Source organism: Mandrillus leucophaeus, unplaced genomic scaffold, assembly GCF_000951045.1.
Source record: "Mandrillus leucophaeus isolate KB7577 unplaced genomic scaffold, Mleu.le_1.0 Scaffold1295, whole genome shotgun sequence".
NCBI lineage: Eukaryota > Metazoa > Chordata > Mammalia > Primates > Cercopithecidae > Mandrillus > Mandrillus leucophaeus.
The window spans coordinates 78,546-94,983 of NW_012101249.1; the positions used below are offsets into that span (position 1 = coordinate 78,546).

At 39.5% G+C, this 16,438-nt stretch overlaps 1 protein-coding gene across 1 annotated transcript in view; it reads right to left on the reverse strand.

Annotated features, from left to right (window-relative positions):
- Positions 1-16,438, reverse strand: part of MALRD1 (MAM and LDL receptor class A domain containing 1) — a 694,737-nt gene that overhangs the window by 38,481 nt on the left and 639,818 nt on the right. Inside the window, exons 37-38 of the mRNA XM_011972480.1 lie at positions 7,085-7,164; positions 6,893-6,989 (exon numbers count right to left, since the gene is read on the reverse strand). Of these exons, the coding sequence (XP_011827870.1) occupies positions 6,893-6,989; positions 7,085-7,164 (177 nt within the window). The remainder of the gene's footprint in view (positions 1-6,892; positions 6,990-7,084; positions 7,165-16,438) is intronic.

Below are 16,438 nucleotides of genomic sequence, written 5' to 3' on the forward strand. Positions count from 1 at the left end.
CATGTTTAGTGCTTCCTTCAGGATCTCTTGTAGGGCAGGCCTGGTGGTGACAAAATTTCTAAGCATTTGCTTGTCTGTAAAGGGTTTTATTTCTCCTTCACTTATGAAACTTAGTTTGGCTGGATTATGAAATTCTGGGTTGGAAATTCTTTTCTTTAAGAATGTTGACTATTGGCCCCCACTCTCTTCTGGCTTGGAGAGTTTCGGCTGAGAGATCTGCTATTAGTCTGATGGGTTTCCCTTTGTGTGTAACCTGACATTTCTCTCTAGCTGCCCTTAACATTTTTTCCTTCATTTCAACTTTGGTGAATCTGACAATTATGTGTCTTGGAGTTGCTCTTCTCGAGGAGTGTCTTTGTGGCGTTCTCTGTATTTCCTGAATTTGAATGTTGGCCTGCCTTACTAGGTTGGGGATGTTCTCCTGGATGATATCCTGCAGAGTGTTTTCCAACTTGGTTCCATTTTCCCCATCACTTTCAGGCACCCCAATCAGACGTAGATTTGGTGTTTTCACATAATCCCACATTTCTTGGAGGCTTTGTTCATTTCTTTTTACTGTTTTTTCTCTACACTTCTCTTCTCGCTTCATTTCATTCATTTGATCTTCAATCGCTGACGCTCTTTCTTCCAGATGATCGAGTCCGTTACTGAAGCTTGTGCATTTGTCACGTAGTTCTCATGTTATGGTTTTCATCTCTATCAGTTCTTTCAAGGACTTTTCTACATTGGTTATTCTAGTTAGCCATTTGTCAAATCTTTTTTCAAGGTTTTTAGTTTCTTTGCACTGATTATGTAGTTCCTCCTCTAGCTCTGAGAAGTTTGATCAACTGAAGGCTTCTTCTCTTGACTCATCAAAGTCATTCTCCATCCAGCTTTGTTCCGCTGCTGGCGATGAGCTGTGTTCCTTTGGAGGGGAAGATGTGCTCTGATTTTTTAAATTTCCAGCTTTTCTGCACTGCCTTTTCCCCATCTTTGTGGTTTTATCTGCCTTTGGTCTTTGATGATGGTGACGTACTGATGGGGTTTTGGTGTGGGTGTCCTTTGTGTTTGTTAGTTTTCCTTTTAACAATCAGGACCCTCAGCTGTAGGTCTGTTGGAGTTTGCTTGAGGTGTACTCTAGACCCTGTTTGCCTGGGTATCAGCAGCGGAGGTTGCAGAAGATAGAATGCTGCTGAACAGTGAGTGTTGCTGTCTGATTCTTGCTCTGGAAGCTTAATCTCTGTGGTGTACCCCACTGTGTGAGGTGTGAGGTGTTGGTCTGCACCTAGTGGGGTCTGTCTCTCAGTTAGGCTACTCAGGGGTCAGGGACCCACTTGAGCAGGCAGTCTGTCCATTCTCAGATCTCAACCTCCATGCTGGGAGATCCCCTGCTCTCTTCAAAGCTGTGAGATGGGGGCATTTACCTCTGCTGAGGTAAATGTTTAGCTATGCCCTGTCCCCAGAGGAGGAGTCTACAGAGGCATGCCAGCCTCCTTGAGCTGTGGTGGGCTCCACCCAATTCAAGCTTCCAGGAGGTTTTGTTTACCTCTTAAGCCTCAGCAATGGCGGGCACCCCTCTCCCAGCCTCACAGCCGCCTTGCAGTTAGATCTCAGACTGCTGTGGTAGCAATGAGGGAGGCTCCGTGGGTGTGGGACCCTCTGGGCCAGGTGTGGGATATAATCTCCTGGTGTGCCGTTTGCTAAGACCCTTGATAAAGCACAGTATTAGGGTGAGAGTTTCCCAATTTTCCAGGTGTTGTGCGTCTCAATTTCCTTTGGCTAGGAAAAGGAATTCCCTTCCCCCTTGCGCTTCCCAGGTGAGGCAATGCCTCACCCTGCTTCAGCTCTCGCTGGTTGGGCTGCACTTGTGGACCAGCGCCAACTGTCCGACACGACCCAGTGAGATGAACCCGGTACTTCAGTTGAACATGCAGAAATCACCCATCTTCTGTGTCGCTCACGCTGAGAGCTGGAGGTTGGAGCTGTTCCTATTCGGCCATCTAGGGCATGCCCCTGACTTGGTGCTGTTCTTACTGTAGTGAATGAGGTCTCACCAGATCTGGTTATTTAGAATTGTGTGCCACTACTCCCCTACTCTCTCTCTCCTGCTCCTGTTTTCACCATGTGATGTGCAAACTCCTGCCTTGCCTTTTGCCATGAGTAAAAGCCTCCTGAAGCCTCCCCAGTAGCAGATCCTGGTGCTATGCTTCCTGTATAGCCTGCAGAACTGTTAGCCAATTACACATCTTTTAAAATAAATGACCCCATTTCAGGTATGTCTTTGCAGCAATGCAACAATGGCCCAATACGCCTTTTAAAGGAAAGGTAGCTGTGTCTACCTTCAGCTCAACCCTGCCCCTATTGCCCTCTCCAGGAAGGGCTTCACCTCACTTGAATGAGCACTGCCTGAACAACCCTACAATTCCAATTTATCTCTATTTTCTGTGTTTCCTCGAATGGACTGAAAGTAAACTCCAGCTTCCACATCTTCTGTGGATCTGCATAACTGAGACATAGTACAATTTCCTCCCTTCCTCCTTTCCCTGCTTTCCCCACAGTACAATTTCCTCCCTTCCCAGATACATATTACACCATGGTCTTTATTATTGTTATTATTATACTTTAAGTTCTGTGATACATCTGCAGAATGTGCAGGTTTTTTACACAGGTATATATGTGCCATAGTGGTTTTCTGCACCCATCAACCATCTAGGTTTTAAGCCCTGCATGCATTAGGTATTTGTCCTAGTGGTGTCCCTCCCCTTCCCCCCCATCCCCCACAGACCCCGGTGTGTGATGTTCCCCTCCATGTGTCCATGTGTTCTCATTGTTCAACTCCCACTTATGGTGAGAACATGCAGTGTTTGGTTTTCTGTTCCTGTGTTAGTTTGCTAAGAATGATGTTTTCCAGCTTCATCCATGTCCCTGCAAAGGGCATGAACTCATTCTTTTTTTATGGCTACATAGTATTCCATACCACAGTCTTTTTAAGACTTGCTGGGGCAGAATATTCCAGTGGCCATCTACTTTCAAAACATTAAGCCAACATTGTCTTTACACTCCTAGAAATGTTTTCTTTACTCTACTCTGATGCAGCTCCAGGGAGTAGATTTTTGTAGATTTTGCACCTGTTTTCTAGCCATCATCAATCTAAACTATTGATTCTTTTGCAGCGTTTCCATCATTAATTTTGGGTAGTGCTGGTGATGGTATCTTCCTCACCTTCCCCATTTCTTCTCCCAGGAAAGAGGAAAAACTTCTCACCAAATATACTGCACTATTCCAAGACAATAACTTCAAAAACTCTCATCCTTCTTTCTTTCCAGTCATCTCTTTGTATAGACTGGGAAGAAGAAAGAGATGGTTCAACAGAGATGGTTCTGCTTCCTTTTGTGAGCCTCAGGGATTTGTGTCTGACCCCAATTATTGGTAGTCTTTGTATAGAACATGTGTTACTTGAACCTCTTATTTGAGGGGTGTAGCCAGTTTCACTCAATTCCTTGTGATACTTGTGTATGAGGGATGGATACTATTAGAGTTCTGGTGTGTTTGGTAAGACAATAAAAATAGCTATATCTGAGCTTTACACCTCAAAAAATGATGCTACCCTTTATTCCTCAGGCTTCAAAGGTAGATTCCAGGATATGAAAATTATAAGCACTAATATCTCATATGTTAAGGTCGAAGTAGTTCGAGAAATATTCAGCTGGAAAGTCTAACAAATGGTTGAAAGCATGGTATGGATCTGGAGCTTGGAAAAATATTTTAGTAAGAGAGAGACCTGACTTGAAGGCATTTACATCTAGATGTCACTTAAAATCTTGGAAATGAATGACATCTACGGAGAATGTGTAGAGGAGGAAGAAAAGTGGATGGAGAGGCAAACCCTGGGGAATCTAAATAAGTTACTGGAAGAAAAAAAAAACAGCGAGACAGAAGAAAATTTGAGGTTAAGAGAAGAAGGACAAAGAAATAGGGAAAGGGTAAATAGAAGTACAGTCTGGCAAAGAAAGACAGTAAGAAGCAAAGAGAAAGGAATATGTAAAATTAAAGAAAATGAGAGAAATAGAAGAGAGCAAGAGAGGCGGCTCTGTCGGGCTTTGGCATAGTGACACCAATATTTGCGCGAGGGTCCTCTCAATAATTTCCAATGACAGGCTGTTCAACATGAATCTGGAGAAATTGTGAAATTTAGAATTATTTTCGAACGCTCTTGCTGGTGGTATGAAAATGACAGCTTGCTTATATATCATGAAAGTTAACTTTTTGTGTCAACTTGGCTAGGCTATGATGCCCGATTGTTTGGTCAAACACTAGTCTAGAGGTTGCTGTGGAGGTAGTTTTCGGATGTGATCAACCATTATAATCAGTTGACTTTAAGTAAGGCAGATGGTCCTCCATAATGGGGGTGGCGGCGGGGGGCTCAAGCGCAGACTGGGATTTCCTTATAAAGAAAGAGTTCTGCCTCAAGACTGAGAAGCAAAAACTCTGTCAGAGTTTCCTGCCTGGTGTTTTGCCCTGCAGATTTTAGACTCAAGACTGGACCATCAACTCTTACTTGGATTTCTACTCTGCTGGTCTGCCTTATAGTTTTCAAGCTTGCCAGTCCCCACAATGACATGAGACAACTCCTTAAATCTCTCTCTCTCTCTTTCTCTTTCTCTTTCTCTCTCTGTCTCTATCTCTATATCCTATTTTTTTTTTTTAACGTTTCTCTGGAGAAGCCAGACAAATACATGTGTGTATTCTAGCACACAACTAGTATTTCACCTAGTGGTTTATGTATCTGCTTCTTTCTCTAGCTTAGAAACTTCTTAAAGTCTAGACTGCTTTTCATTCATGTTTGTGTTCATGTTGTCTAGCATATTGTAGGCTCACAAAAAATAATTACATAATTAATACGGAATAACATAGTCTTTTTTTTTTTTTGGAGTCTCACTTTGTCACCCAGGTTAAAGTGTGGTGGCGTGACCTCAGCTCACTGCAACCTCTTCCTCCCAGGTTCAAATGATTCTCCTGTCTCAGTCTCCCAAGTAGTTGGGATTACAGGCATGTGCCACCACACCGGGCTATTTGTTGTTGTTGTTGTTGTTGTATTTTGGGTAGAGATAAGGTTTCCTCATGTTGGCCAGGCTGGTCTTGAACTACTGACCTCAAGTGATCTGCCCATCTTGCCCTCCCAAAGTGCTGGGATTACAGTCATGAGCCACCGCGTCCGAACCAAGATAGTCTTAATAGATTACAAATATCATTTTTTTTTCTTACGAACACCATAGTTCTATAATAACCTAGCTATAATTCCTGTTATCAAGATAGGTGTCTATTTATTCACATGACTGCAGGCTGGAGATCTGAAAATAATTCATGAGGAGGGATGTACAAATTGACACCAAGGAAAAAAGTGAAGAATCCTTTGCTCTGTGACATATTTGGTATTGCAGCAGATCTAAATTTCTGACCACAAACTCAGGTGTTCAAGATATGATGCATTTCTTTAATATCTAAAAATGTTATTAAATCTTTTAGTGAGCCCTTATCTTGCTGAGTTCATAAAAGCCAATCACATTCATTACTTGGTTTACTTGGAACCCATGCTAGGAATGAGAAAATGGGTAATGGGTAGAAAAGATCCAGGACCCTTGGTGGCACTGTTGATTGTGAGGGTCTCTGAGTCTTGCATGAGCCCAGCCTGCAGAGTTCCTTCACGCAGATGCAGCAGCTCTTGGCCCTGTTTTGCGCATGCTCAGTACATGGGGTGCTAGGGCTAAAACATTAGTGCTAAGAGTCCTGCCTCCCTATGTGATATGGTTTGGCTGTGTCTCCATCCATATCTCACCTTGAATTGTAATAATTCTCACGTGTCATTGGAGTGACTTGGTGGAAGGTAATTGAATCATGGGGGTGAGTCTTTCCCATGCTGTTCTCATGATATGAATATGTCTCACGAGATCTAATGGTTTTATAAAGGGGAGTTCCCCTACACAAGCTGTCTTGCCTGCTGCCATGAAAGGCATGCCTTTGGCGGCCAGGCACGGTGGCTCACGCCTGTAATCCCAGCACTTTGGGAGGCTGAGGCGGGTGGATTACGAGGTCAGGATTTTGAGACCAGCCTGGCCAAGATGGTGAAACCCCATCTCTACTAAAAATAAAATTAGCCAGGCAAAGTGGCAGGTGCCTGTAATCCCAGCTACTTGGGAGGCTGAGGCAGGAAAAGCACTTGAACCCGGGAGGTGGAGGTTGCAGTGAGCCGAGATTATGCCACTGCACTCCAGCCTGGGCAACAGAGTGAGACTCCGTCTCAAAAAAAAAAAAAAAAGAAAGAAAGAAAAACATGCCTTTGCTTCTCTTTTGCCTTCCACCATGATTGTGAGGCCTCCCCAGTCATATGAAACTGTGAGTCCATTAAACTTCTTTCCTTTATAAATTATGCAGAAGTCTCAGTATGTCTTTATTAGCAGTGTGAGAACAGGCTAACACACTGTATAGGCAAAGAAAGAATTTCCTTTGCTGTTCTGCTGTCTTCCCCAGGCACCACCAGAAGTGGCAAGTCTAGACCCTCAAGTCTTTTTAGTCTGTGGATAATGTTATACACACACACACACACACACACACACACATATATATACACACACACACACACACATATATGATAATGTCACATATATATAGATGCCCTCAAAAAGGCTCCTAACATAATCTGAAAAGTAAATTTCAGGCTTTATACTAAAAAAAGAAGAGCAATTCTTGTTAGGTAGCTCCTCCTTTCTGCCCAGAAAAATAAATCCATAAAGCATGAAAACACTACAGTTTCCTGCATGTAATATGGAGTGACAGAAAAAAATAGCAAAGGAAATGTTGCAGAAAATTTTTCTGCTATGGTATATTTCATTTAACAACTAAAGGCATCACTTACCTTACTGGTACTTTTCTGTTTGCAAGAAAACACAAGACCGCAACTGTGATATGAGTCATCAGGAATGCTAATCCAATACCCAGGAGAGTCCATGTATCTGGAATTTTAAACCAATGAAAAAGATAAATATGCAGTGAAATATATTAGAGACCACCCAAACCAAGCTATTTGTTTAGTCATCATGTCACCTACTATTCTGAGCGTCCGTGAAGTCTGTAGTAGGAGGATTAAACTTGATATGGCATCGATTTCCTTTCCATCCTTGTCCACATCTGGAAATGAGATAAAATGAAATAGTTGGAAACAAGAAAAGTGAAAACATATTTGAACAGAACTGGCATGGAATAAAATGATGAATGTCAATAAATAGCGAGATACTAGGAACATGGATAACTTCGATAAAAAATGAAAAATGTTAAGCCAAAGCAAAACCAAAATTAAATTGTTTTCATATTGTTGTGTAAGAGAATTTTCATCAATATTCATCTTCCTGACTTTATAAGGTAGAAACATGGTTTCCCCATGGTTCTTTGTTTTTAAAAATTGACTCATTTTTCTCCAGTGTCCAATATTACTTTACTTTATCCATCATTTGCCTCAAATCCAAAAGGGGATGCATTTTTCTATAGTGAAGAGATTTAAGTTATTTCAGAACACTAATGGAGCAGATTCAAATTTTACATTACCATAAATACAAACGAGATAACACATTTATTTCTCATTACAAAGGTATAATCCTTCAAGTGTTTAGACTTGGAAACAGGTTAATAATCTCATTTGATGTACTAATAAAATCTCAGATACTTACTACGGTTCCATTACCTTTGTTTTATTTAGGGATGTACATGATGAAACTTTTAACACTGGTGCAGATGGTCTTGAGAAAGTTAAGAATGAAAGAGTACCTTCTGCCTCTAAGGGAGATAAGGTTTATTGCTAAGCAGTAAATGTATTGAAATTTTTCTGGTAGTATCTGAAAGTTCATGTACACACACTTGTTTAGCAGTAGTAACAGGATACAAATTACAAATTATGACGGGTTTGGTCAAATTTCCTGCCAACTTCACAGTACATGCTACCAAATAGGATGAAAACATCGCTTTTGAATATGTATGTATAAAAACTGAGTGTTAGAAGCAATGCTTCTTCAGCACAACGTATCGAATTTTCACTTAATCTCTCTTTAAAATTTGAAAATTTGTATGCTCAAAGGTATTTCCTTCACAAAAGCAATCAGCTTCTTTAAACATAAAAAGCTTAGACGTTCATGGAGGCCTATCAGAATGCCTTTCTTTCTTTAGCAAATATTATTTTAAAAGTAGAAATGGGAGACAATTTCATTGTTTTAATGTTTCTTCAATTCAAATTAAAATAAATTATAATTGTGGGAGATTGGGGTATTTCTTATTTTCCCTCACAATCCTTAAGATGCATTCCTTGTCAGTCCTCATCTGACCTTGTGAATCCTACCTGTCAATCTTTTGCACATGCACACACTGGTATGATCTAGATATGGGGACGCGTTTTCACTCTGAGTTAATTCAATTCCTTTAAATGTTGAAAGTGCCACTTTCCTGGCATCAGGGCTACAGTAATCATCTGAGACAAATACTAAACGTTTGAATGTGCCCATTGATAAATTTTAGTGGAAACTGTCTTGGAGTATCAGTTAAGAAAATAATGGAGAAACCTAAGACATATGGAGAAAGAATATGGATGCTGTCTGTCTGTCTGTCTGTCTATCTATCTATCTATCTATCTATCTATCTATCTATCTATCTATCTATCTCTCTATCTATCTATCTATCTATCTCTCTATCTATCTATCTATCTATCTCTCTATCTATCTATCTATCTATCTATCTCTCTATCTATCTATCTATCTATCTATCTATCTATCTATCTATCTATCTATCAATCTATCTTTCTTTCTTTCTTTCATTCTATCTTCTATCCACCTATCCGTGATCTATATTGCCTGTTTATCTAAATGTATATTTGTATTTATATATAAAACCTGGTGATGAACAAATAGAGTACTGAGTGGCCTTTTGATAGTTCTATGGGGAGTTCAACTAGACTGAAATAATTCTTACGTTAATTTTACAGAAAATATGCATAGAACGAGGGATAAAAAAAGAGAAAATTTGTTCTTAGGTTTATAAAAATTTGCCTATAAAAATAAAAATAACAGAAAGATTTGGTGAGAAATAACCCTTATTACCCATTTAGAGGCCCAGGATATTCTCCAATTCTGAACTTTGTAAAGACCTGCCCATTCTAGTGTTAGAAGTTTTATTATGTATATTTCTAAATAAAACAAAGGTATTGGAATCTTCGAAGGGGTCTTCCTTCCAATAGCTATGGAAATATATATTACTAATTGATTGACTGATTTTACCACAGAGCAGTTATGTTATAGAACAAATCAAACTAATATCCTATCAGCTAACAAGAGAAAATAATAGGAAACAAACTACGGTAAGGGTCAAAAGTAGATTCAAAATATGTTGAATTTTAGTCATTTTTGTCATACGAAAATTTGAATTTAATAAGTATGATTCATTTATATCTTTATTTGTTGTGTGTTATTTACATAACAGTTACAAAAAATGATTTTAGAGAAAAATGAATACACTACCCCCCAAAAGTTTCCACTTCAGTTTTTTTTTTATCAGCCTGCCATCTTGAAACAAAATGATTTCTATACATGTTTTCGAGAGAATTTACCTTCTACAAATTTTAATAGATGTCAGTAAATTTTTAAATGGGAGTAGAGATTACTGAGATTTTAAACTTACATGGTGAAATCTATGATTCCAAAAATTTTAGTCAGTAAGTCTGAATATAAATGGATATGTTGCTACCTGAAGCAAATATTGCAATCTCCATGCTAAAATTCCCAAATTATCCCCTCCTGTGTAACAAGTTTCCTTGTAAAATCACAGAACTGTCATGGGATAAAATGATGAATGTCAATAAATTTATTGAGATACCAGGAACATGGATAACTTTGATAAGAAACCAAAAACGTTAAGCCAAAGCAAAACCAAAATTAAATTGTATTATTTTCATATCGTTGTGTAAGATAATTTTTTTCAATAGTCACCTTGTTGACTTTATAAGGTAGAAACATGGTTTCCACATGGTTCTTTGTTTTTAAAAATTGACTCATTTTGCAGGTGTCCAATATTACTTTACTTTATCCATCATTTACCTCAAATCCAAAAGGGAGTGCATTTTTCTACAGTAAAGAACAATTTTCTATACTGAAGAAAATTTCCCTTGTAAAATTGTCACTTGATGTTTATTACATTAAAAATAATATATACTTGAAGTGACAAGGAAATTACCCACAAATGTATGTTAAAACACAAACCGTCATTCCCATATGCAATTCCATCCTCCCAAGGTAACTAAGGTATGTCTCCTTCTACTACTTTTACCTTCTCATAGAACACACACATGTACAGATACACAAACACATAGAGCTATCTATATATTGGTTTTGTATGTGTGTTTCCTATAATAGAAGCATATACTTCTCTCTGCACCTAGCTTTTTCTCTCAACGATGTATCACGCATTTCCTTAAGATCAGATATCTGTGCAAATAACTGTCACAGACATTTATTTTTAGAAATTATCGTATTGTACATGTATACATAAATATATATTTTTAGTTCAAACTTTTTATTGTTGTTGCTTTTCTTTCCTCTTCTTTCCTCTTCACCCCAGTATATAATGTGGAGGAGGAGGAGAAGGGAGAGACATTTGCTGGGTTGCAGAAAGAAGCAAGTGAGAATATTAAACACGCATTTTCATCTTTGTTAAACTAAACCTCCTCCATGGAATATCCAGTGTTCAGAGTAATTGTGGCAGTCTGATCCCTGGATTTCTTTAAAATCTCCCTGAAAGGGGTGAGATTCCAACCCTTCTAATGGCACGCGGAGAACAGCATTAATCACATGCGAGAATGGTGTGTTGAAGTTCCACCCATTCTTTGAACAACAGCAGTGAAAGAAATTTCTCTCCTGCCATCCCCCTGTGTACTGTGGGCTGGAAGCAAAAATAGAAAATCCTGTCTGCACTAACCAGAGCTTGGTGGACTCCCTTATCTTCCAAGCTAACCATAACTAACTAATAAGAATCATTAGGGTCGGACATGGTGGCTCAGGCCTGTAATTCCAGCACTTTTGGAGGCCAAGGTGGGAGGATTACTTGAGGCCAGGAGTTTGAGATTAGTCTGGGCAACAGGGAGAGACCTCTTCTCTACAAAAATTTTAAAAATTAGCCGTGCAAGGTAGTGTGCCCCTGTAGTCCTAATTACTAAGGAGGTTAAAGTGAGAGAATTGCTTAAGCCCAAGAGTTGGAGGCTGCAGGGAGCTATGCACTGCATTCCAGCATGGGCAACAGAGCAAACCCTGTCTCAAAAAATAATGATATTAATAGGCCGGGCACAGTGGCTCATGCCTGTAATACCAGCACTTTGGGAGGCCAAGGCAAGCAGATCATCTGAGGTCAGGAGTTCCAAGACCAGCCTGGCCAACATGGCGAAACCCCGCCTCTACTAAAAACACAAAAATCAGCCGGGTATGGCAGTGGGCACCTGTAATCCCAGCAACTTGGGAGGCTGAGGCAGGAGAATTGTTTGAACCTGGGAGGTGGAGGTTGCAGTGACCCGAGATTGCACCACTGCACTCCAGCCTGGGCGACAGAGTGAGATTCCATCTCCAAAAATAAAAATAAAAATAAAAATAAGTAATAATAATAATTAAGGTGTTTTACAAAGAAAATACTACAGTGATTTTCTCCATTATTTTTCACATGGAATCTGGGTAGGGAAGCTTAGCTATCTCCCTCATCTATTTATTAGATTGGTGCGAAATTAATTGCAGTCGTTGTTTCTAAAAGGAAGGGTCAAAGTGCAATTACTTTTGCACCAACCTAAAATTTCTCAATAGTAAATCAGTAAGATCTGTATAACAAATGAAAAGTGAGAAAATGTCTAATCCTGAAGGGATAAAGCAAGTATTTGTTTTTAAATGGTGTTTTGGGTATTTTTATAGTTGGTTGGGGTAAAGGGTGAAGGCTCCTGTAGAGAGAAATAGGACAGGGAGAGTGGATAAGCTAGGTGGAGGTAATTCAGTGGGTTTAGGCTAGGCTGATGCCAACCAGAGAAAACCAGTACAAGTAGGGATATTTTAGGCATAGCTGTGGGGAGCTGAGTGGCTGAGTCATTTGGTGGGTGGGTATGGGAAATGCTGAACCATTGTCTGAGGCCAGAAAGAAGGATCCTAAAGGAATAGCACAATGAGATTCACTTTAGGAGCTTGACAATTTCTTAAGGACTAGAATAGCCCTTTGCAGGTAATCTCTTTGCTATTTTATGACTACACAAGGCTGAATGCAAATATGATTCTGCCCCTTGTGTAATCCAAAAAGATCCATAAAGACCGTAAACATTAAATAATACTTGTACTAAGACACATCCATCTAAATTAGAATGCTTGTTTGTTTCAATGTCAAGAAGAAAAAAAATGTTAGATGTGATGTAATTACTTTAGCAGTCATATTTTTATAGGGAATTATTAAAATCAGTTTTACTCATAAAATTAACAGTTACTCTTAACAGGAGGAAAAATTGCTATTTTTTTTTTAAAAAGCACTTATAAGTAAAAAGCATCCCAAGAGGACCTGACATATTTTGAGCTTTTATGGGGCTCTACGTTTTACCACTTCTTTCGCATGTCTAATACGTGTGAGTGTAACACTGCAGCATTTCAGCCTTATTTTTTGAACTCTGGAAATTTAAACTATTACCCAATGTATGTTGCACATGCTGTGGTCGCCTCCTTCAAATTCATTTAGCCTTCCATCCTCACTCCCTTCCCGCCACAAATTGTTTAGCATTTCCATGATTTGGTTGGGATTGTTACAGTAGGTCACTAGTCCGATATTAACGGGGCAGAAGAAGGCACCCCTCCACCAGAAATGCCAGGTGACCATCAGGTGATGGTAGGCAGTTATTAAGCTGCCTCTCTAAAATAATAATTGGCCATAGCCGAAGCAAACGCAGTTTCCCAGTAGATAGAAACACCTGAAACTGGAGATCAGCAGCTTCCTAATAAGATTTCTGGAGTTGAGCAAATGGGCTCACACATGCACACTAAGAGGCAAAACGGCAGAGTTGAACTGGTATATGACCTTCCTCTAGGGATGTTGGACTGGTAAGAGAAGAACGCCTCAAGAGAGCATGCACACAACTCCAGCAAATAGACCACGCATGGCCCCCCGAAGTATCCGTAGGCCCCCACACATGCAGACAGCCCACCCCAAGGGAGGAATCAGAGGAGATGGAATGCAAGACCCTGGAAGTATGCCAACATGTAAAACTTCAAGTTAAACGTCAAACTGTGCTCTTGATCTCTCAAGTTTCCCGCTCGGCCCTCTTCCAAGTATATGTTACTCCTTTTCATTCCTGTTCTAAAGTTTTTTTAATAAATTTTCACTCCTGCTCTAAAACTTGCCTGTGTCTCTCCTCTGTCTTAGGCCCCTCGGTGGAACTCTTTCTTCTGAGAAGGCAAGAATGGACGTTGCTGCAGACTCGTAAGAATTTGCTGCCTACAGTAACATACTTAAGTGCTGCATGACTCAGATACTCTCCACTGCTAACAGAATTGAACCCTCAACCCAGTTCCTAGGGTCATGCCATTTTTCTTGCTCGAATGTGGGCTCAGAACCACACCTATCACCGCACGGCATTGCTAATCCATGGGATTGGTTCATAGATAGACATGGATGTAAGTTTGTCCAGTAAGAATTCTGTCACAAAAGGGTACATTTCGATGGATAATTGTGGTAAGAGACCTCTTCTTCCCAACTCTGATGTAAAAGAGGAAGCATGCAGCCCTTTTAATCTCAGGTACTCATCTGCTACCATTGTGCCACAATAAACAGCCAAGGGATAAAATCAACTAATAGGAAGACAGGGCCTTCAAAGTCATGAAGAAATAGCAGAATAACTTTGATGGCATTGCGAACTTTTCCATCAGTTCATGTTCCAAGCCTGCTCTGCATGTAGACATTTTAGTTGTGTAAGTCAATAAATTCCTGTATCATTGAGCCAGTTTGAATCGGGTCTTTGATTACTAGCACACACACACATCTACACACAAACTTTAATTCTTCTACTTCTCCATTTTACTCCCTACAGCTCTTCTCATTAAATCAATAATCCTGTGTTCATAAAATATTTACTGAATGTCTACTATGTACAAAGTACTCAACCAGATATGTTGGGGATATAAAGATGGATAAGCCATGGCTGAGAGTTTGTAGAAGCATGAACTTAGAGAGAAAATGAAAAATACATGTAAAAATAACTAAGATGCAAAATAGAAAATAAAATAAAGATGAAGAAAAGTTCTTAAAGAGAGCATCAAAGAATTGCTTCATGAATTTTTATTTTTCCAGACCTAGAAAGTGAAAAATGTGCAATCTCACCTGGGAATTTATGGACCATATGATATATTAAATTATATGTATTCTAAAGAAGGAAGTATTTATATATGTATACTGTATCTGTGCTTTGAAAATATTGGTTATCTAAGTATATAGAAATCCTATAACTGATTTTTTTTCTGGAGAGATATGTCCAAATATGAGTTGTTAATAGGATCCTAGACTAACCTGCAGATTTACTAATTCTATATCATAGTATACTGATTCCATACCATGCTCAGTCTCTAATTTTGTAGTTTTGAAGGATGTGGAGAAAAATTCCTTCAGAAGCAGTATGTTTGGAATATATTCCAGATTCAATTTATATTTTAGTTTTATAGTATGTAGCCTTGTTTTTCTTTTTAGCAGGCTATGTTTATTTGTTTGTTTGTTTGTTTGTTTTTAAGTTAGAATCTTGCTCTGTCGCCCAAGCTGGATTGTAATGGCACAATCTTGGCTCACTGCAACCTCCATCTCCCAGGTTCAAGGGATTCTCCTGCCTCAGCCATTTGAGTAGCTGAGACTACAGGCATGTGCCATCATGCCTAATTTTTGTACTTTTAGTAGAGACGGGGTTTCGTCATGTTGACCAGGCTGGCCTCAAAATCCTGGCCTCAAGTGATCCATCTGCCTCAGCCTCCCAAAGTGCTGGAATTACAGGCATGAGCCACCATGCCCAGCCATTAGCAGGCTTTTTTTTTTTTTATAGCAACATAACTATGAAACTCATGTCTATCATGTTGAAAGGTGATGGTGTCATTCTTCATTTACATTATATGCTTTAGAAATTATATAAAGCCCACCCAATAAGAAATATTTATTGAGCACTCATTATGTGCTAAACAAGGTTCTAAATGCTTTCTAGATTTTTAATAATATGATAATGTTACAAAGTCAGGATTATTTCCCCATTTCATAGAGGAGAAGACGAAGTCACAGAGAGATTGAGCTGTAAATCACCAAAGGGTACAATCTGATGGAGATTTTCAACTTTGGCTCTGTTGACTACATGGTTTTGCTTCTTGTCATCTTTCTAAAGTTAAAATATGCAGACATAAAAAAGAAGAAGTTCATGTCCTTTGCAGGAACGTGGATGAAGCCGGAAACCATCATCCTCAGCAAACTAACACAGGAACAAAAAACCAAACATTGCACGTTCTCTTGTAAGTGGGAGTTGAATAATGAGAACACACTGACACAAGGAGGGGAACGTCACACACCGGGGCCTGTCGGTGGGTGGGGGACAAGGGGAGGGAAAGCATTAGAACAAATACCTAATGCCTGCTGGGCTTGAAACCTAGATGATGGGTTGATAGGTGCAGCAAACCACCACGGCACATGTATACCTATGTAATAATCCTGCGTGTTCTGCACATGTATCCCAGAACTTAAATAAATAAAATAAAAGAATGCATAAAAACCATTTGTAATGCTAATTAACTTTACAATTTTTATCTGTTATGAGAGCAATACTCTCATAATATAATAAATTTCTGGCTGTAAAGATCTGAAAATGTCCGTTTATCACATTAAGCCTCACCCTGCAAACATCTCAAGATATAGAGAGGCAGCTGTGATGCTGGAAAGAGAAAGGAATGCAGGACTCAGGGCACCTGGAGTTCAAGCTAGACTCTGCTGCTTTCTAGCTATGTGGCTTTGGGATAGTCAGGCAGATTCAGTTTCCTATTTACAAATGGCAATAAGTATCACTCTCAGAATGTGTGTGAGAATTAAATATTATGATGCACATGAAAATATACTGTAGACTGTAAAGTGCTATGCCAAGCTGTTTGCTACACAATTTTTAGCTTTCTGCTATAAATTCTGGTCGTGGCTTTTCCCAGCTGACCTTAGGCCCACATTCCCTAACAGCCTGGTCTGCCAAGGAGCTGGATCTAGCAAGCACAGTCCCTGATCCCATTGTGAGCACTTGGTTAAGACTTAGAGTTAGAAAGTCATTGCCAGTTTCCGTTTTCATGGCTTACCAATTCTGTTATTTAGAAACCCTTCCTACCTCCCTCCCTTCCTCCCGCCCCTCCTCTCC